Source organism: Schistocerca serialis, chromosome 2 (genome assembly GCF_023864345.2).
Source record: "Schistocerca serialis cubense isolate TAMUIC-IGC-003099 chromosome 2, iqSchSeri2.2, whole genome shotgun sequence".
Classification (NCBI taxonomy): Eukaryota; Metazoa; Arthropoda; class Insecta; order Orthoptera; family Acrididae; genus Schistocerca; species Schistocerca serialis.
In genome coordinates, this window is record NC_064639.1 from 165,375,872 (window position 1) to 165,399,650 (window position 23,779).

The window sequence follows — 23,779 nt, forward strand, 5'->3', positions numbered from 1 at the left end:
TGTTTTATGCGATCAGGTCCAGAGGACAGCGCACTGATATAGGGTTCCTCCGCCACTCAGTACTGTTTTGTGCCTCCTGGCACCAACAAATTCTCCATACCAATCTGCAGCAAGTCCTCATGGATTCCATCCCTCAATCTCTTCTTCAGTCTTCCTAGTGGGTGTCTTCCACAGGGAGTATAATCCACAGCTTTCAAAGGCCATAGGCATTTATCCATCTGATTGTCATGTCCTGCCCATACAAGGCGCTTGGTTCTCAGCAGTCCTACAATGTTTGGTCTATTGTACATTTCATCTAGTTCACAATTATGTCAGATCTTCCATCCTCCTGTTTTATCATCTTGTACCAGACCAGAGATTTTCCTTAAGACTTTCCGCTCAAAAACAAGATTATTCGTCTTTTTTCCAGACATTCCAAGTTTCACAATTATACAGTACTACAGGTTGAATCATTGTTTTATACAGCTGGAGTTTGAAATTCTTTGAGAGACCACAATGCAAGAAGTTGACTGAGACCAAAGTATGATCAGTTGGCGGATTGGATCCTCACTTTGATCTCTGCTTCACATGCTGTGTCTTCTGTAAAGATTACCCCCAGATATTTTTAGTCACGAACGCTTTTGTAGGACTAGTTTCTGACTATCAAAGGCTGGAGTGGGTCTCTTGAATAAGCATGGGTCCTGGTCATCACCAGATATTCTGTCTTTGATTCATTCACAAGGAATCCAATTTTGCTTGCTTCCACCTCCACGCTTTCACTCATCCACATTAGTTCCTCCTTAGATCTGGACAACAGGGCCACAGCATCAGCTAATGTGAGATGTGTGGTTTTCTCACCTTCTGCCTCTGTACCCTCGAAGCTTCATACTCATTACACTGAATTATATTATGTTGATCATATCAATCAATAAAACCACTGTCACAAATATAATAAAGTTCAAATGTCAAACAAGAAATATCTGTTTGAAGGCAGAATATTTTTCCCTAATTTGCACAATATTCTTCAAATCAATAAAGTAGCCTATGTTCCTCCTCAGGGTTCAAGCTATTTCGATACCAAATCTCATCAAAATCACTTCAGTGGTTTAGTTGGAAAATGTAATAGACAGAGTTACTTTCGCATTTATAATATTATTAAGGATAAATTTCCTGAAGTGAAACTCGAGAGGTTACAAGTCTTTGGATAAAATGGCAATAGAATAGATGAACCACTGGTCTCCGACATAAGCATTGGTCACCAAAGAAAAACTTGACATCTTTGAAATAATAAAGTAGCCTATGTTCCTCCTCAGGGTTCAAGCTATTTCGATACCAAATCTCATCAAAATTACTTCAGTGGTTTAGTTGGAAAATGTAATAGACAGAGTTACTTTTGCATTTATGATATTATTAAGGGTAAATTTCCTGAAGTGAAACTCAAGAGGTTACAAGTCTTTGGATAAAATGGCAATAGAATAGATGAACCACTGGTCTCTGACATAAGCATTGGTCACCAAAGAAAAACTTGACATCCTTGAGATTGATAATAACACTTTGCCTCTCTTGACATTATATGAAACCTGAAGATGCTCTGAGGATCCATTACAAAGTAATGAATAAGTTAGTTATAAAACACTTATGTCATTCAAATGTGAGACATGTGGTTTTCTCACCCTCTGCCTCTATACCCTTGAAGCTTTGTACTCATTACACTGAATTATATTATGTCGACCATATCAATCAATAAAATCACTGTCACAAATATAATAACATTCAAACGTCCAAACAATAAATAGCTGTTTGAAGAATGAATATTTTTCCCTAATTTTCATAATATTCTTCAAATCAATAAAGTAGCTTATGTTCCTCCTCAGGGTTCCAGCTATTTCAGTACTAAATCTCGTCAAAATTGCTTCAGTGGTTTAGTTGTGAAAATGTAACAGAGTTACTTTCGCATTTATAATATTACTATGGATAAATTCCCTGAGTGAAACTCGAGAGGTTACAAGTCTTTGGATAAAGTGGCAATACAATAGACCAACCACTGTCTCTGACATAACCATTGGTCACCAAAGAAAAACTTGACGTCCTTGAAATTGATAATAACACTTTGTCTCTCTTGACATTATATGAAACTTAAAGATGCTCTGAGAATCCATTATAAAGTAATGAATAAGTTAGTCATAAAACACTTATGTCATTCATAAACTATACTCCTATTATGAAGAAGTCTACCATATGTAGGATGAAAATCCTACTGTGTAGTTGCTTATTCTTTTAACTAGAAGATGAAATTAACAGTCTGGGGATCAATGAAAGCACCCATCTTGGAACAGTTAGCACTGATGTGCTTTCAGAGAAGCAATTAAGAATCTGGTCAAAGTTAATCCAAAGTGAGAAGCACAACAACATAGCTCTAACTGGCACCTAAAATGGAAGCTATTACTCATTGTTATACAAAACTGATTTTATATATACTGTGTGTGTGTGTGTGTGTGTGTAAAACTTTTATAACAGTGATTTCACTTACCTGCAGAAACTGCAGCCTAGCTAGAAAGTCATTGACATAACTTCCAAGCGGCTTAAGAGATGGATAAGAATGCTTCTGCCACAAACCTGGAACTCTGCCAGTTAGAATACTAGACACTACTTCTTCCAGTTCAAAAGACATTACAATCAAACCTGTAATACATGTAAAAAGTTAATTTGATAATGGGAAACAACAAATTCACATCAGAAAATTTCCATATCATGGTGCTGCAAAATATTTCTTTTCAACATTCTTTTTTTTTTTTTTTTTTTTTTTTTTTTTTTTAAGTTTAATTTTTAGGAACCTCTTACATGTAACACACATACCTGCTTGCATTTGCATGTATAATGGTAGGGAAAAGAGTCAACTGAACAGCGTAACTGCAACAGCATTAGGCTTGATCAGGGCCATCCAATAATTAAAGAGACAAACATGTATAGTGAATGCAACACCTGATGCAAGAAATAAAATGTTTGTAAGTTTTAGTTGGCAACCTTATGAAGGGTGTAAGTCATTTGCTTCACTAATACTTATGTGAACAAAATTTCTAAGCTTTTAGTTACAGTGGTATACTTGCTCAAGGAAGTACTTTTGAGGAACAGAATTCTGTGATCCTTTCAGAAAGTGTACAACAGTCAGCAGTATTCTCTTGGGCAAGCAAACAATGTGGCATTATCTGCATGAACCGTGTGAGCTTTTATGTGTGGGTGGAAAAGTTTAAAAGTGGTTATAAATGTATAACTGATGTCTGGTGGCAGTATCAACCTTGGCATTGCAGCCTCATATTGAGTCACTTATCCAACAACACCAACAACTTTTAGTTGAACAAGTTGCTGAAAAATATTGAGTAAGTGTTCATACGAGCATTCCACCATTCAAAACAAACTGAGCTGTCATAAATTATATCACTGTTTGTCCAGAGAATAGAATTTGCATTGGTACTGAGCTCAAAAATCATTTCAGTAGTGTAGGTAATGCATTTTTGGACAGAATTTTAACCTTTGGTGGAACTTGTATATCTCACTTTCAGCCAGAGCCCACCTCTAATGGTAAGCAGAGGAAACACCCTACCTGATTCAAAATGCAGCCATCAGCTGGTTGGGTAATTTTAATCATCATTTGTAATGCCAATGTCCTGATTTTGAGCCAATGTTTTAATTTTCTCTGAGTTTTTGGAGGAGCAACACACTATCAGCAGCCTATACTACACTTGGATGATTGAGGACAAAGTCAAGCCCACACTGAAGAGGAAATGATTGGGATGACAGAGGAAATGTGAGCACATTCAAGGCAATGCTTTAAGACAACTGGCAATGGGAACTATGGGCAAAGTGGGTTGGAAGTTCCACTTCATCAACTTAACTTGCCCTTTCCTATCTTTTAAGTGTTTGCTCTGATGAAAAAAGCTTTGCAGGAAATCAAGTTCAATAGCAATGAAGAGATAAGAAAACAGAAAAAACTGACTTAGATAGCAGATAAAGAATTCTGCACTGGGTGGATAAGAAGACTCATAAAATATGGCACGGTTACAAAAAAATGGAGGGGATTACATGGAAGAATAGAAAAAATAACTGGATTTATTTAATAAACATTTTTTACCATATGGATATTTGTTTGTTTAATTATTGAATGACCCTCATATATATAACTACTAGCTGACCTTGATTAACACAATCTTTTTACTAGTGCAGCCAGTAGTGGAGAAAATCAGAACTGCCAATATTTCCACATGGGTCACCACTGGTTTTGTATAAGAACAAAACGTGGGTAATTTTGCCAGAACTGCAGTAAGGAAGTAGCGTTACCCTGCTCTTACCACTCCTCTTTTCTTGGTAGTCATAAGGTGGAGGCAAGGCACACCTCCTGCCAGTCCTGGAATCGACTCCAGGAATTGTCAGTTTATCATGGCCCAACAATAGGCATTCACTAATAAATTATTAACCACAGATGATGATAAAGATGGCAGCGTTTATGAGCAACTACTGGGAAAATCATTTTTCCTCTGACACACAGTTAATATCTTAACAGAAAATAATATCCCAAAATTAAGATATGATCAATTAAAAATACAAAAATATCTATTTAACAAATGACATGGCATGATAGATAAGGGAAAAAGAATAATAGGTGCACTGTTCTGGGCATCAAATGCTCTTCTAAACAGAAAGGAAACACTAGTAAAAAGGCAGCTGTCAATGACTGTGCAGATAACATACCTAGACTAAAATGAATTCTGTAGTCAGTTCTAAAATAACTGGAAACAGCTTTGTACTAATGTAGCATATAATGAAGACTTGTGCAAAACATTTTGCTCTCATCTACCAAACCAAGCAGACCTTGTATTTCACTTGATCCTGTAGGAGGGAGCTCAATCTCATCATTCACACTTCCATGCCAGCACTGGCGCAAACCTACATTATTGGTCCTATGTGCTGACTGTAGTGGGCAAGGGATTTAGTATCTCCACATACAGTGGTTATTGATATCAATGCAGAGACACTACACCTCGCTACAACGACTGCCACCTGTGACTGCATGGAGCAGGAATGGCATGTCACATGGGCCCTATGAGTCCATTTGTCTGTGTGTTTGTTTGCTATGGTCTGGCAAATTGCCTTTATTTGAGGATAGCTTATGTTCAGAGGTTGTTGTCCTTATATGTAGTCTAAGTTCTCAAATTCCTGTATTTCATACACTGCTCATATTATATTCGCGTTATGCTTCTTCTTCTTCTTCAGTAGCTCTACAGCCCTTGGTGAGCCTTGGCTTCTTCAACAATCTTCCTCCACACTTCTCGGTTATTTGCTGCTCTTTTCCACCCCCGGACTCCCATATTGGTGATATCCATTATTACCTCATCGACCCATCTTCTTCTAGGTCTCCCTTTTCGCCTAACTGAATGGATCATACCTTTCATCATTTTCTTTGGAATTCTATCCTCTGCCATTCTCTCCAAGTGTCCTAGCCATCGTATTCGCTGTGATTTCACAAATTTTACTATGTCCCTGCCTTGTATTAACTCTTGTAATTCGGCATTGTAGCGTATTCTCCAGCCTTCTTCCTCCCTTATTGGCCCATAGATTTTGCGTAGTATTTTCCGCTCAGTGCTTCTTAGAGCATTTTTATCGTGTTCTGTCAATGTACATACCTCTGAGCCGTATGTGATAACTGGGCGGACTAGGGAATTATATATTAGCAGTTTAGTTTTTCTTGTAACAAGGCTATTTTTGAAAAGCTGCATATTTGCAAAGTAAGCTCTGTTTCCTGCCTGTATTCTTTCTCTTATAGCCTTTCCAATACTGTTATCATTTGTTATTAGGGCTCCCAAGTAATTAAAAGAGGACACTCCATTGAAGCATTTCCCATTGATGTTTAGGTTTTTAGGGGTTCTTCTGGCCTCAGATTGTGACATTACCATATATTTTGTTTTGTTTTCATTTACTATGAGGCCAATTTTTAAGGCTTCTGTTTCCATTGCCCGGTATGTTTCTAGGAGGGTATTGGTATTTCTTCCTACTATAGCAATGTCATCAGCGTATGCACATATCTGGCTAGTTTTCATAAATATGGTGCCTCTTTTGTTGATTTTATTTACTGCACTATGCAGGGCTATGTTGAATAGGACAGTGGAGAGACTATCCCCTTGCTTCACACCTTTATTAAAGTCAAAGCTATCACTTGTTCTGCTAAGGACCTTTACTTTTGCTCTTGTCTCTGTCATTGTCATTCTGATTAGTCTTATTAATTTAGCACATATTCCAACTTCTTTCAGTACTCTGTATAGTTCCTGCCGATTTATGCTGTCAAAGGCTTGTTTGAAATCGATGAATAAGAAATGCAGATCTATATCATATTCATAGAACTTTTCCATCATTTGCCTTATCACAAATATTTGATCAGTTGTTCCTCTGCCTGGTCAAAAGCCACACTGATATTCCCCTAGTATGCCTTCTGCACACTTCTGTATCCTTTCGTTTAATATACTTGTGAAGATCTTATAAGCTGTACTTAGGAGTGTTACACCTCTATAGTTTTCACATGCTGTTCTGTCCCCTTTCTTATAAATGGGGACTATTATTCCAATTTTCCAATTATCTGGCATAGTTTCTGTTTCCCATATATCTGATATTAGTGTGTGCAGTTCCTTTATTACAGCCTCACCACCAGTTTTTATTAATTCAGCAATTATGCTGTCTTCCCCAGGGGCTCGATTGTTTTTTGACTTGTGCACAGCCTGGGAGACCTCTTGTAGTGTTGGCTTTCTTGCCTCATTGGTTTCATTGTCTACTTCCATCTCCACTCTTCCCTCCTGTGCAGAGGTCTCTTCATCTTCTAGGCTGGTGCTTAGTGTATCTTTGAAATACTCTGCCCATCTTCCCACTATCTGTTCTTCCTCCCTTATCATTTTCCCATCTTTACTGGAGCAGGCCGTTGTTTTTGGTTGGAATCTATTCTTCATTTTGCCTATGGCATGATAGAACTTTCTTATTTCACTCTGTTCCTTTAGTTCTTCCAGTTCTTGAAATTTCTTCTTATTCCACTCTCTTTTCTTTCTCTTGCACAGTCTGTTAGCTCTTCTCCTTAATTCTCTATATTGTTCCACATTATTTCTGGTTTCTCTCTGTAGCACTTTTGTTCTTGCCCTGTTCTTTTCCTCTATTGCTGACCTGCAATCTTCATCAAACCACTCCTGGGTTCTTCTGTTCCTTCTTATGCCTATTATTTCCTCTGCAGCATCCTTAATGGCTTTTTCAAACCTGTTCCACCTTTCATCTACTCCTACTGTGGTCTCTTCATTGCTCAGCTTTGTGCTTAGTGTTACTTGGTATTTTTTTACTTCATCAGGGCTGTTCAGTTTGTCTGTATTCCATTTCATTATCTTTCCCATTCTGTTGCCCTTTGTTAGTGACAGTTTCTCTCTCAAGACTGATTTTATCAAAAAGTGGTCTGAATCACAGTTTGGTCCTCTGCAGCTCCGTACATCCGTAACTGACGTGGAGTGGCGTGCAATCACTAAAATATGGTCAATCTGATTGACTACTCCATTGGCTGCAGACTTCCAAGTACCCAGATGGATCCTTTTATGTGGAAAGCAGGTACTTTTAATAATCATATTATTCCTTGCTGCGAATTGGCATAGTAAGTCTCCATTCTCATTGTTTTCTTCATGTAGTGAATATTTTCCAGAAACTCCATACGGATGTTCATTCCTCCCTATTTTTGCATTAAAATCTCCTATTACTAGCATCAGGTCATATTTAGGTACTGCACAGCATACTTTTTCCAAGTCTTCGTAGAACTGTTCTTTAATTATATCCTCTTTTTCCTCTGTTGGTGCATGTGCACTAACTATTGATATATTCCTAAATTTACCTTTTAGTCTGAGTCTGCACATCCTTTCATTTATAGGTTCAAATTCTAGAAGGCTTTTCCTAACTTCCCTAGTTATTATAAACCCTGTTCCAAGTTGGCCTGTTCTTTCTTCTGGGCCACTATATACCAATGAGTACTCAGGTTTATCTATCTGCCCATTCCCCTGCCATCTTATTTCCTGTAGCCCTACGATATCATATTTGAATTTTAAAATTTCATTGGCTATTTCTTTCATTTTTCCAGGCTGAAGCATTGTCCTCACATTCCACGATGCTACTGTTAGATCCTTTATCCGTTTCCTTTGCCGGGGTCGTGATACATGCTTTCCATCCAGTTTCCGAGGCTTCTGTTGAATTTCCGTAATATTCTTTTTTTTACAGTATGGGGTTATTAGCCCCATGCCCAACCCCCGACCTGGAGGACCAGGATTTGTATGAGGTTTACTCCTCTAGGGAAGCTGGCTTCACTACGCCTCTAGAGCCCTCCCTGCCCTATATTTGTGGGACACACTTTGTCTGGCTCCTCTGTCGAGACCAGTCCGGCTTGGGAGACCCTGCCAGTAGCTATGCTACCACCGGCATAGCTCTCGACTTCACCGAAGCACGCAAACCCTCCCTCCCGCGTTATGCTTGGTTATGTTTAAGTGAGCCTGAAGGGATTTCTTTATTCATCCATCAATAAGTCTTCATCATCAACATCTTATCAACCTAAACAGTGTTTCTGGCCTCTTTCTGTTGATGTGTGAATCTGCTGCTATCTGTTGATTTTTTCCCCTTCCTTTCCTTATTTGAATGGGGATGACATAAATCGGAACAATCATCATATATACTTTCTAAAACATTTCATATATGTGAAATCTGTAAAAATGTGATAGAATAACATCCAAAATGGTAGTAAAGCAAATATGTTTGTGCGATTCACAATACCTTTTATTGCTTTCTGGACATTTCGCAGACTTGATCTAATGCAGCTTAGTAGAAGGTTAAAACGTCCCATTTCTTGTACAAGCACAGTGTTCATTGATTGGTTGTAAGAAACTGGATATTTCCGCATTCCAGCTTCTATGTCATAGTTTTCAGGAAGTTTATTTAGAATGTCACCTGATACATCAAGTACTATTTCATCAGGGGATTTAGCTCCTGTGTCTCCCCCTAATGTGTCCTACAATTTTCAACATGTGCATGTCAGATTCATGTTATGTCATTAAACAAGCTTTGATGACATTATTTACTTGATATTTATTACACATAACTATGAAAGCTAAAAACTACAGGAAGACATTAAGAAAACTCAATACAACCACAGTGGTAAATCTAGTTCAAATAAAGTTATGGTATATTTTTGGGAGCCAACTATAATCCCATGCAACAGTCATTCATACTAATAAAACAATGCATGCTTGTCATTCATTGAATTCAAATGAATGATTAGCCATGACCAGCCAGAACTCTCCCTATTAATTAAAAAAGAAAGAAGCGGTTGATAAAGCTGCTAACAGGGACAGCATAAATGGGTATCACAACAAGAAAAAATAAGTAAACAGCTGTGAGAATGACACTTTCTATGCTGACCTGAGGCTTCCTGCACTGACAGTGGGGAAAAAATCCTCCCCTAAGACTTTTACCATTTGATGAAATTTTTATTACCAATTAGAAAAAAGTTGGGAAAAACTCAGACATATCTGGCATGGTGGGTGGGGGGTGTGCAAGGGGAAGAGGCAGGCGAGAGAGAGACAGAGGGACAGAGACAGAGAGAGAGAGAGAGAGGGTGGGGAGGGAGGGGGAGGGAGAATGAAGGAAGGGAACTAAGGAGGAAATATATTAACTAATATATGACACATGCAGTACCAGAATATTTAGAAACATAAGATATGTTTCCTGAGAGAGTGAATGTGCTTACTGTAGGCCTTCATTTGATAAGTATTACACCATAAGGCTGTATTATGTTCACATATAGCTTACAGAGCTACAGAGAGTTTATATAACTGGAGGACTGGAGGAGAGAAAGTGGGAGTAGTACAGGCATCGCAATACAGTAGTAATTTCAGATGTCACTAATGAAACTAACATTACACTGTAATTTTTGGATGAACATTATTCATATACTGAGTGGTTATAACTAAGCTTATGGTGTTCCAAGTGATGCAGTGCAATGTGTACACATCACAGCATGCTGAAACAATGTAAGTTTGGTCATTAAATGGTATACTCATCCAGTATGATGGAAAAATAATAGTTCCACTTTCTGCCATCAGACGAAACTATGGTTCTGTAAGCAGTCAAAATGAGCAATGTTCCCTGTTTCAACACCAGTATACTGTCGATCATAGTGATGTGGGTTGATTTCTTTAGTGAAGTGACTGTTACTGTAAAGGCTTAAGAAGGTTGAAGGTTTCCACACAAAACACAATGGCTATTGAGAAGAAAGACTGTGCACTACTGGTAAAGTTGTTTTATCAGAATGGCAGCAATGGCAGTGCCACGTTGTGGGAATATTGCTGACGGAAACAGCTTCAAAAAAATTGCACATCAATAAATGGGCTAAAATTTTAAGAAACATGTGAATTAGGTGGTGCAGCAGAGAGAGGGAGGTGGCTCATTTCCATGGGGGTTGTAGCTGAAGTTGCTGTAGCTGCAGCCAACCATGCAGCACATGCCTCAAATTCTGCAGCTGGTACTCAGGCTGTGTCACCAAAATTGTCTCTCCTCTGGTCAATAGTTCAAAAGATTTTGAAGCACATTTTACACTGGTATCCCTACAAGATGCAGAATGTGCATCAAACGAATGCTCAAGATACCCTACACCACCATGACATTACCCTTCATTTTTTGGCATATATAGAAAAGGATGACATGTGGTGGGAGAATATTCTTTGGATGGACAGGGCACATTTTACTCTGCATGGCAGGTATCTTGAATACACAGGACTTTCGCATGTAAGGTTGCACTCCATTAACTCCTTGTGCAACAAAGAATTCCAGCTTTGCAAGAAATCAAGTGTGTCCACACTATTATTTTCAAGCAAGATGTCACTTGCCAGCTGAAAGATTTGCTTTGAGAAACCTTTGGTAAGGACCCTATCACCTCTTTGCAATTTCAAGATGTGGGTCCTTCCAGATCCCCAAACCTAAACCCATGTGACTTCTGGCTTTGAGGATATCTGAAAGATCATGTCTATCACGGATGTATTGAGGCTCTTCCTGATCTGAAGGATAGCACATGATGGCATATCACTCTGATTACACTAGATAAGCTGTGAGCAACTGTCGATCAAGTCATGTTATGGATGCAGCGTGTTGAAATGTGGGTGCAGGATGTTCCTGAATCAGGAGGCTACAGTGAACACATTATGTAATTTGGGACCATATCCTAATAAACATGCCAGAACCACCATTATCATGTGTTTGATCATTAGACTTCACAAAAGCACTGATTAATGAACATACCAACAATGTTTCACCATCCTGCGATGAAAACTACCTGCATTGCAGCACTCAGAACACTGCCAGTTTAACTATAACCAACTGGTATTGACCAAAAATGTTCATGTCACTGAAACGCAGATGACAACTATTAATCTAAGTATGCACTTTTAGCTTATTTAAACAAATGTATTAATAAATAACAAACTATGATGCTATACCACAAGCTTTCAAAACCATAAAAAAACTGGTTCAGAATCTCAACAACAAAAAAAGGAAGATAATGGAACAACATCGAGCAGGCTGCAGCAGAAAGATGCTTCCAATTTTGATGTGTAAAACCCAATCTCCTTGTATCTTGTTTTGAAAGCTATACATCAATTTAATGAGGTTTATGAAATTTGCTTGTTTTCCAAAAGCATCTGATTTAATGGTATTAAAATTTCTTTCAAGAAAACTGGACAGTTATGAATATGTGGAATATTGCTCACATTGTTGTCGCAAGAATCTGGAGTGTACAACAACATGGCCATTAGTGGCATTAAATACTTAAATAATATACGCATGCAGAGAAATTTAGCAGAAATAATGCACCTAAAAGTAATAGATTAATAATGAAGTAGTAACAAAAGTTTTAAAAATAAAAGGCACTGTAAATAAATACAAAATTATAAAAATTCCCAAAAGAAAAATGTGGAAATTGAAATGTTATTTTACCTTTTAAAATCTCCCCATCTAAGATATTGATGGTACGAAAGCTGCATTTCTTTTCATCCACTGATTTCATATGACATCATATTTTGTGATGATTCATCATTAAGAGAAAAAGTATTCATTGCACAAAAGCATGTAATCAGAATAATACCTGGAGCTCACTATTTAAGGAACTCAGAATATTGATAGTACCTTCACAGTACACATATTCACTAATGAAATTTGTTATTAATAACCCATCCTAATTCATAACTAATAGCAAAGAACCATGGACCTTGCCGTTGGTGGGGAGACTTGCGTGCCTCAGTGATACAGATAGCTGTACTGTTGGCGCAACCACAATGGAGGGGTATCTGTCGAGAGGCCAGACGAATGTATGGTTCCTGAAGAGGGGCAGCAGCCTTTTCAGTAGTTGCAGGGGCAACAGTTTGGATGATTGACTGATCTGGCCTTGTAATATTAACCAAAACAGCCTTGCTGTGCTAGTACTGTGAATGGCTGAAAGCAAGGGGAAACTACAGCTGTAATTTTTCCCGTGGGCATGCAGCTTTACTGTAGGGTTAAATGATGATATTATGCTATTGGGTAAAATATTCTGGAGGTAAAATAGTCCCCTGTTTGGATCTCTGGTGTGGGCACTACTCAGGAGGATGTCATTATCAGGAGAAACAAAATTGGCATTCTGCAGATCAGAGCGTGGAATATCAGATCCCTTAATCGGGCAGGTAGGTTAGAAAATTGAAAAAGGAAAATGGACAGATTAAAAGTTAGATATAGTGGGAATTAGTGAAGTTCGGTGGCAGGAGGAACAAGACTTCTGGTCAGGTAACCACAGGGTTATAAATTCAAAATCAAATATGGGTAATGCAGGAGTAGATTTAACAATGAGTAAAAAAATAGGAGTGCGGGTAAGCTACTATGAACAGTATACTGAATGCATTAGTGTAGCCAAGACAGACATGAAGCACATGTCTACCACAGTAGTACAAGTATATACACCAACTAGCAGTGCAGATGACAAAGAGATTGCAGAAATGTATGATGAGATAAAAGAAATTATTCAGAAAGTGAAGGGAGATGAAAATTTAATAGTAATGAGGGTTGGGATTCGGCAGTAGGAAAAACAAGAGAAGGAAAAGTAGTAGGTGAATATGGAATGAGGGTAAGGAATGAAAGAGTAAGCCATCTGGTAGAATTTTGCAAAGATCGTAACATAATTACAGCTAACACTTGGTTTAAGAATCATGAAAGAAGGTTGTATACATGGAAGAGGCCTAGAGACACTGGACAATTTCATATGGATTATGTAATGGTAAGACAGAGATTTAGGAACCAGGTTTTAAATTGTAAGACATTTCCAGGGGCAGATGTGGACTCTGACCATAATTTATTGGTTATGAACTGTAGACTAAAACTGAGGAAACTGCAAAAAGGTAGGAATTTAAGGAGATGAGACCTGGATAAACTGAAAGAACCAGAGGTTGTACAGTGTTTTGGAGAGAGCATTATGGAACAACTGACAAGAAAGGGGGAAAGAAATACAGTAGAAGAAGAATGGGTAGCTTTGGGAGATGAAATAGTGAGGGCAGCAGAGGATCAAGTAGGTAAAAAGATGAGAGCTAGTAGAAATCCTTGGGTAACAGAATAGATATTGAATTTAACTGATGAAAGGAGAAAATATAAAAATGCAGTAAATGAAGCAGGCAAAAAGGAATACAAACATCTCAAAAATGAGTTCGACAGGAAGTGCAAAATGGCTAAGCACTGATGGCTAAAGGATAAATGTAAGGATGTAGAGGCAAACAGCACTAGGGGTAAGACAGAGGCTGCTTACAGGAAAATTAAGGAGAGCTTTGGAGAAAAGAGAACCACCTGTATGAATATCAAGAGCTCAGTTGGAAAACCAGTACCAAGCAAAGAAGGAAAAGCAGGAAGGTGGAAGGAGTATATGGAAGGTTTATACAAGGGCAATGTACTTGAAGGCAATATTTATGGAGGTGGAAGAGGATGTAGATAAATATGAAATGGGAGATATGATACTGCGTGAAGAGTTTGACAGAGCATTGAAAGATCTAAATTGAAAGAAGGCCCCAGGAGTAGACAACATTCCATTAGAACTACTAATAGCCTTGGGAGAGCCAGTCCTGACAAAACTCTTCCATCTAGTGTGAAAGACATATGAGACAGGTGAAATATCTTCAGACTTCAAGAAGAATATAATAATTCCAATCCCAAAGAAAGTAGGTATTGACAAGTGTGAAAATTACCAAATTATCAGTTTAATAAGTCACAGCTGCAAAATACTAACATGAATTCTTTACAGATGAATGGGAAAACTGCTAGAAGCCAACCTCAGTGAAGATCAGTTTGGATTCTGTGGAAATATTGGAATACGTGAGACAATACTGACCCTATGACTTATCTTAGAAGATAGATAAAGGAAAGGCAAATCTACTTTTCTGGCATTTGTAGACTTACAGAATGTTATTGACAATGTTGACTGGAAAACTCTCTTTCAAATTCTGAAGGTGGCAGGGGTCAAATACAGGGAGCAAAAGGCTATTTAGAATTTACACAGGAACCAGATGGCAGAGTTGAGGGGCATGAAAGGGAAGCAGTGGTTGGGAAGGGAGTGAGACAGGGTTGTAGCCTATCCCTGATGTTATTCACTCTATATATTGAGCAAGCAGTAAAGGAAACAAAAGAAAAATTTGGAGTAGCAATTAAAATCCACAGAGAAGAAATAAAAACTTTGAGGTTTGCTGATGACCTTGTCATTCTGTCAGAGACAGCAAAGGACATGGAAGAGCAATTTAACGGAATGGACAGTGTCTTGAAAGGAGGATATAAGATGAACATCAACAAGAGAAAAACAAGGATATTGGAAAGTAGTCAAATTAAATCAGGTGATGCTGAAGGAATTAGATTAGGAAATGAGACACTTAAAGTAGTAAATGAGTTGTGCTATTTGTGAAGCAAAATAACTGATGATGGTCGAAGTAGAGAGGATATAAAAAGAAGACTGGCAATGGCAACGAAAGCATTTCTGAAGAAAAAAAGTTTGTTAACACTGAGTTTAGATTTAAGTGTCAGGAAGTCTTTTCTGAAAGTATTTGTATGGAGTGTAGCTATGTATGGAAGTGAAACATGGACAATAAATGGTTTAGACAAGAAGAAAATAGAAGCTTATGAAATTTGGTGCTGCAGAAGAATGCTGAAGATTAGATGGGTAGATCACATAACAGAATTGGGGAGAACAGGAATTTGTGGCACAATTTGACTAGAAGAAGGGATCGGTTGGCAGGACATGTTCTAGGGCATCAAGGGATCACCAATTTAGTTCTGGATGGCAACATGGAGGGCAAAAATCATAGAGGGAGATCAAGAGATGAATACACTAAGCAGATTCAGAAAGATGTACGTTGCAATAGGTACTTGGAGATGAAGAAGCTTGCACAGGATAGAGTAGCATCGAGAGCTGTGTCAAACCAGTCTCTGGACTGAAGACCACAACAACAGCAAAGTGTACAACTACAACATTAGAAGAAAAGATGATCATTATTCCGGCTTAAATCTGACTTTGGTGTAGAAAGGAGTGAACTATGCTGCCACAAAACTCTTTGGTCATTTGCTGTCAAATTGCATTAAAAGTCAGACAGATAGCCAACCATCATTTAACAACAAATTAAAAAAAATTCTGAATGGCAACTCCTCCTACTCAATAGATGAAATTTTTAGACATGAATTAGTAACTGTAAAAAAATAAGAATTAATATCATGTAAAGAACACTAATATTAAACTGACATGTTGCACATCATTATGGAATGTAGTATTCATCATCTATGGAACAAGTATTAATGTAATGTAATGTCATGATGTTCCTTGAGCATGCCCCCCTCTGATTTATTCATGGTATGTTGAGAATTCAGTACACTTCACTATGTATTAAGACATAACAAAGGTTGTTTCATTTGTATTCCTTTGTCTTAATTTGAGTTCCATAAACCTTAAAAGGTTATGGGCCCAGTTAAATCACAAAATTTCACCACAGAAGTTTATTACTCCTTTCATTTGATATGTGTTTCAACTCATCTCATGCATCATTTTTGTGCTGTATTGGATAAAGGAATCACTAGAAGCATCATGAAATTTGATGGATTGAACTTCCAGCTATGGAAATTTAAACTTCAACTTTGTTTAACACCTATAGCACTCAAGATGTGCTAGATGGCCAGAGGGCAAAACCTCAGGATTTCAAGATGTCACCTGAAAAACTGTGGGTAAAAAACAATGCTTGTGCTATGTGTTGCATTGTGACTACTATCAAGTACTTGCGACTGAAATTTTTGATAACATGCACCACTGTTCATGAAATGTGGGAGAAACTGTTCACAATTTGTGAACAAAATCTCTCTCATGAAAAACTTTCATGAATACTAATCAAGACAAGTGATCCAGTGTCACAGCATATCATAAAAATCAAAAACAATGTGAGTCAACTCACGGTCATGGGTGAAACAGTGGCAGACATAGCAACTGTGGCCAAGATCCTCGGAAGCTTTCTGAGAAAGTTCCACGCCCTAGCCTTGCTCTGGGACAGTGGGCCCAGGGATCACTGAATGATTCTGAAACTCTAAGAACAGCTCATCACCAAAGAAAAATGACTGAACAACATGGAGGAGGAATCCAGTGTCCTGTCAGTGACTTCATTTCAAGGCTGGAAGAAAGAGCAAACAGGCACAAGGAAGAAGAACCTGAATCAGGTAAAGTCAAGAGGAAAATTTTCTCGCTGGACCTGTGGGAAGTAAGGCCATCTGTCAAGAAATTTCCATTCTTAGAAGATGAATTATAGCAAGTAAAATAGAGATAATGTAAATGTGTTTGTTCTTACCAATGGAGAGTCATTTGATAAAGGTTTTCTAGAGTATGCTGAATGCTCACATAAGCCATATCTGGATTACTGACTAGACAGCACATCACTTTTCCGTAGTTCAAACCACTGAAATTTTCCTTGGATATAATGCAAAATGCAAAGCAAATAGTTTCATATCAATTAAAATAAAGTAATTTGTCAATGGGCAGTGGGAAGATATACAAATTGACAAAATGCTGTGTGTCCCAAAAATAAGGAAGAATTTTATTTATGTTCAAATCCACAAGAGTCCATTGTGCAGTGAACATTATATTTTCAGGAAGGAAGAACAGTGATCAGTCACAAACAACCTGAATTTCATTACTGTGACTGATCACTGCTCTTCCTTCCCAAACGAAAAATTTGTATTCTGTCAGCATTCGTAAAATCAAATGTTTTGAGGCGAGATTTTCTGATAAGTTTGTTAACATTTCTCATTATGGATGTGTCACTGCCCAAGGAATAAAACAAGCAAATGAAATTTGCAGACTATTTTTTGTACCAAACACCCAATGTGACATGAATTTGTCAACTGTGAATAGCCTCAAAACCTGGCACAAAAGATTGGGTCTATAAATGTCAAACTGATTGCAAATTTGATTAAAAAAATCTCACCAAGGGAATAAAGACGTCTGTGTGGAGTCATCCTTTTGCAAAGTGTCAATGTGGAAAGTCTTACTATTTGCCTTTCAACAAGAAAGTCAAAGTGAGAAATTCAGAAACTGGCAGTTTTATACACAGCAATGTATGGAGACCAATGCAGGTTATATCACTCAGTGAGGCAAAATATTTTGTAATGTTCATAAATAACGCATTTGATTTTTGTCATCTCTATTTCTTGAGAAATAAATTCTATATTTTTTATTGTTTCAGGGAATTTGAGAAGATGATTTTGACCAGGCTATCCAAAACTACAAAGAGCCTGAGGATTGATCAAGGGGTGCAATACTTGAACAAGAAGATGAAGAGCTATCTCATCAGTTGTGGGATAGCACTTGAGGCAATGGCACCATATAATCCTCAACAAAACAGGGAGGCAGAACATGAAAACAGGACCACTGTCGAGTCCACAAAGTCCATGTCCATTTGGCCAAATATTCCAAAAATTCAGTTGGTGGAGGCAGTTAATATCACTGTTTGTATACTGAATATGACTTCTTTCAGAAAAGGAAGAAATGTGACACTATACGAATTATGATCAGACTGGAAACCCTAGTGAAGACTTTTGGAGCAAAACCATTCATCCATGTTCCTAAACTGTTCCATAAGAAGTCAGATCTGAAGACCAAAGAAGTGATCATGTTCAGGTTGCAGGGAGATTCTTACTATTACTGACTTTTTTGACCAAGAAAAAGAAAATCATCAAATCCCACAACGTGAATTTCAGTGAGGGAATCATGAGCATTCATAAATCTATTTCGAAGCAGGATTGTGTTGATGCACATAATTTGTTCCCTATTTTGGATTAACACCAAAGAATCAGAAGGCAATGATGGAGAACATGATGTTGAGCCACTGGCTGAAGATGACAGAACAGCACAAGGAGAAGGGATTGAGATCCAAATTAACCACACATAGATTGGTAGCAGTCTTACAGGTTTATGTGACAGGAACCAGGTTCAATCCCCAGCTGGGTATGATGAGAACTATGCAGATTGTCTTGAGCCAAACATTTTTGAAGAGGAAATGCAGGCCCAGGCAAAGACAAATGTTCCAAGGCAAAAGGAGTATCTGGACACTTTCACAAAACCATTGAACAAAGATAGATTTTTGATGTTATGAACAAGCTTGAATATTGTCTGAAATAAATTTTAAGATGATCAAACAGTGGCAGTGTTGAAACTGAAATGTTAATTCACTTTTAAAAACTACCCACCTAGGATACTGATGGTGCTCCACTTGCATTTCTTTTGGTGTTCTCTGGATGTAGCTCCATTTTATTTATTCACTGCCTGTCCATCATTCACTACACTGTGCTTTGTGTTTATGTAATGAAAGTTGTTGTTCTTCATTCCCCTGTCTGAATTTGAATTCCATAAACCTTAATAAAATGTCTGTCACATTCAGCTCATTTGAATTAATAAGTTTAAAAAGGGTGCACTCTCATATGTGAAATTGTGGAAGGTAAACTGAGAGTAGGAACAAGTTTTTGAGATCTTCGGTGCATGTTTTTGCCATTACACGAAAAGAGAGAAAGTCTACAACCAAACTATTAACCATCTTCTCATGAGCAAATACTGTGCATTCTGTCAATAATTCAACCACTGATGTGTATACACCACAAGCTCCACAAACTGGTGGTTCTTCCCAATGGGAAAGGAATTCACATGTCCTGCGACAGTTCCTGATTAGAGGCATATTATGAAGACTTCATCTGACTGTAGTCTCTGGAAGGTGTGTCACATAAATTTTCGGTGCCTACAGTATCACGTCTTTCAGTGTCACACAAATTTTTATTTTTAAAGGGGATCACTTAAGACTATTTCCATGGGTTCGGCCCTCAAATTCCTCCCTCATATCACAAAATTTTCATCTGATGTAGTACAAACTGAAAAAATAAATTCCTTTTAAAGCACAGTTTCTTATATAATTTATATTCAAAACCTTACACCTGTGTCACAGAACAAATTCTACATCGAGAATACTTTACACAAGTTTAAGGGAAGAAATGCTTCCGATAATTACAATTGTATTTAAAGAACATCAAAATATGAACAGGCAGAAATGAACAAACAATACATAAGACTATGTTAATCAATTCAACTGCAAAGAGCTAATGAGCATATTATTAGCAAAATGAGAAATATGCAAAAGTGAAATGCCAAAATGAGCACTTCTCAATTGGGAGTAAATCAAAACAATCAGAATGGCTGAAAGAGAGCACAATAACATGAGCCATAAACAAATAAGAGCTAAGCAACCAAGCAAATAAGAGACTGAGCAAAAATGAGATTCCAACAAAATGAGAGCTGGCCGAATTCTGTTGACACTTATATAGGGTTGCGCTCATGGCGGCACCTCGCGGCCCGTACGCAACACGCGTGCCTGCGACCGCAATGCACTCTTACCGCTCGCGGCGGCATCTAGCAGCCCGTACACAAGTTGTGCAATTGCTGTCGCAGGTCGACCCTTAATCTATGATGTTACAAAGGATCTACACCACAGACACATATTAGAGTTTGATTGATCTCAACTTTTATGCTTCACTTACAATCAGAATTCCTTCTACTGACGCACAGTGCTGCTCCTTAACACAGAGAGACCATGACTATCAGTGAGATCTCAGATCGTGTTAACACTACAGGCTTCCTTGCATGTCAAATAAGCTATTTATTTTTATGAATCTCTATGTTTCTGCCACTCAGAAGAATGACGACTCATTTTCTTGGTTTTTCAAGGAAAATAATATTAGCAAATGACTGCTTAAATGCTTCACTTCTGTGTATGGTCTAATTACTCTGTCTTATCTTTATTGCCCCTTTGAAGTGATACATAGGGTATTTCAAGAGTCCACACTTCATACAGTTCCTTGAAATTTTGTATTTGTGCTTTCACAGCACACCAGACATCTGCCTTCAAGCACCTTCAGGTTCAGGGTTTCTGGTGGGTCTGTGATGATCTCACATACGTCAAAGAAATGTGCCATGAGTCAAACAAACATACTTTGTACATGTTCAATATCCCCTGTTAGTCTTAGTTAGCATGAGTCCTGCATGCTTGAGCAAATTTCTAGGATAACTTACACAAGCGTATGCAAACAGTCTTCTATGTAGATGATATTTTTCCACAGTCCAGCCGATGAACCAAAGTTCGACCCCTCCTTTACTTCCAGCTGAGAATGTGTTGCTGTCCCCACAAATTGTTAAATCCAAGCATTTGTATGAGTTACTTGATTCCACATGTGGCTCACTAAAATCATTGTCATAAAACATGTATAACAGAATAGGAGTATTTGTCTGATATGTGTGTATGGTTGTGAAAGTATATTGAGTGCTGTGAAAGCAGATTTGCATTGTGCCCTTATTTTACCTCTATTCATTATCCTAAAGGCCATGTTCTGCATTGTAAAAGTACTATATGGTACTGGAGATTTTGGCAGAGTATTATACTGCAGTTTAGATGGGACTGAATGTAGACATAGTAGACACTTGTAACTGTTTCCATATTGGTACAAGGTTCTGAGTGCTCAAGACATTACAACCATTATCAGTCTTGCATCCCTATACCTAGAAATTTTTTTCGAAGCTTCTTAGCACTGGTTCATTCTTGGTTGAAATGGTAGGTTTACGTGCATCCCTAATCTGATGAGTTTGGAAGTTCGGTACTTCAATATTCTTGTTATTTATGATTAACTGGTTATCATGTGTCCTTCAGTTAATTTTCTTAATGACAGATTTTAGCAACTGCTGTCTCACCTTCTTGAAATTAAGTAAAACAATTGTATCACCAGCTAATAAGATAGTTATATGATCATTCACATTTAGACTCTGATCCTTATATATGGGAGAAATAGAAGGTTCTATAAGCATGGAGGAGGTCACTCTGTTCTAGATATCACACTATGTCTGCATTCAGAATTTATTATAACATTCAACAATGGACAGATTTCATTGTCATTGAGTGGTAATTTTGTGGGTTACTTCCACAAGCCTTCTTGTAGACAAATGTGATGTGAACTTTCTTCCAACAAAAGAGAACAATTTTTGTATGAGGAATGCATCACATATTATTTTACGAAATGGGTTTAATGTGGGTTCAAGTTCTACACAGAAACTGACAGGGATTCCTTTAGCCCCTCTGGTCTTGTCCAATGATAGTGAATTCAGTTACCACTCAGTGACAATGGCACAAATATTTGCATCATTTATCTTTGCTGTGGTGTGAGATTTAAATAGGGGCAGAAGTCCTTTGTGGTGAATGTTTGAAACCAGACATCAGCATTTCTGCTTTTGCATCATCAGTTTAAACTCCTGCGTTATCAGAGTGTGTCTGGACACTAACTTTGGAGCAAGTGACACCTTTTACTCAAGACCAAAATTGCTTTGGGGTTTGATAGTGCTCTGTTTTATAAGACTCTGATATGGTAATCAATAACACTTCAATTCATTGACCTTTTGATAGCCAAATGTGTTCCAGCCACTTTGAACCTTTGCAAATCTTGGGGAGAGACATATCAGTAAGTTGACATATTTTGCAAATTTTCATTCAGTAATGTCTTATGGAATAATGTTCTAAGGTAACTCAGCTAAGAAACAAAATGTTCATTGCTCAAAAATGTGCTGTAAGAGTAATATGTGGTGCTCATACATGTTCATCTCAAAGACAACTGTTTAAGGAGTTAGGCACTTTGACTACTGCCTCATGTATATTTACTCCCTCATGAAGTTTGCAGTAAATAATCTACTGCATTTCAGAGGAACAATGGCATACAAGAAAAAAATGGCATTCATTACTCCACATCAAGGCTGTCTTCAGCACAAGAAATAACATACAAAGCTGGCATCAAAATTTTTGATCACTCACGCAATAATGTAAAATGTCTGACAGACTTGAAAACAAACTGTAAAAGTTTTTCCTTTGCAACTCCTTTTGTTCCATAGAAAAATTCTTATTTTTGTAACACTTAAAAGATAGAGGGTAGGAACTTCTAACTAACAAAAGTATTGGAAAAAAGGACAAAAGGAAACAATTATTGTAAATGGTCAGCATATAGCCATATTTAAATATGAATGTGTAATGTGAATGTAAAAAGACTTGTTCCACATCATCATGATTAATCAGACAAATGGTCCATAGAACATGAAATTGTCTAACTAACCACCAACTTCCAATCAGCTTATCTCTGTATACAGTCATATGCTTTTTTTTTAAATTTTTTTAAATCTATTGTACCACAGTCACTGTACTGTAACCCTAACTTCAGGGCCTGCAATGGTTGCAATGTACGCTTTTCGGCTATCACACTGCAGGCAGCCCAGCACACACTTGTGATCAGTACCTGTGTGAATGCAGCACAAGTGAGATGTACCAGTGCATATTTTGAACAGCTGGCAATTGCTTCTGTGGAGTTCCATCATTACTGCTTGAGCCCCAGTATGGATATGTGACATTTAGTCATTTGTGATGGTCTAAGTAGCAATTCTGCTCTCATAAATATGATGGAAATGTCTAAGATGAATAAGTTAAGAATAGTAGGAATTTTGCTGTGGTAAATGCATTAAGGAAAACATACAAGTTACTGAAGCACGAGACATGGAAATCTCAAAACTGTTTGTGGAAAGATGCTGTTGTGAATGTCACAGATACTTGATAATATAGTCTTTCCATTTTTCATTGGTGAAGCACAGATGAGGAACACTGAACAGCCATAATCACAGCAATATACATGGCTTTAGGGAATACATATGTCTATAAAAGAAAAAATCTAGTGATCTGTGCAGTAACTACATTTTCCTAACCTACTGACATCCCATAATATCACATGAAGCAAAAGTAAGACTTAAGAAACCTTCTCTTTAATTCTGCACAGTTGACTTTTGGTCATTTGAATTATCCAAGAAAAGAGTGCTATATATTGGAGCAGGCTTCAATAAATAGTGGTGCTTCTGGAACTTGTGTCTAGTATACTGCATACCTAGTTCCACAGTTCCATCATTACGGCTTGAGTCCCAGTATGGATATGTGACATTTAGTCATTTGTGATGTTCTCAGTAGCAATTCTGCTCTCAGAAATATGATGGAAATGTCTAAGATGGAACAAGTTAAGTCAGTGCTGTGCAGTGCCTGAATGCCAAAGAGAAAACAGTGCAGAAAGTGCAATGAAAGCAGCACAGACCAGCACAATGCTG

General features: G+C 37.7%; 1 protein-coding gene across 1 annotated transcript in view; it reads right to left on the bottom strand.

Annotated features, from left to right (window-relative positions):
* LOC126456873 (dynein axonemal heavy chain 7-like) overlaps positions 1-23,779 on the bottom strand; it is a 783,013-nt gene that overhangs the window by 49,022 nt on the left and 710,212 nt on the right. Inside the window, 2 exon segments of the mRNA XM_050092694.1 lie at positions 2,510-2,661; positions 8,809-9,043. Of these exon segments, the coding sequence (XP_049948651.1) occupies positions 2,510-2,661; positions 8,809-9,043 (387 nt within the window).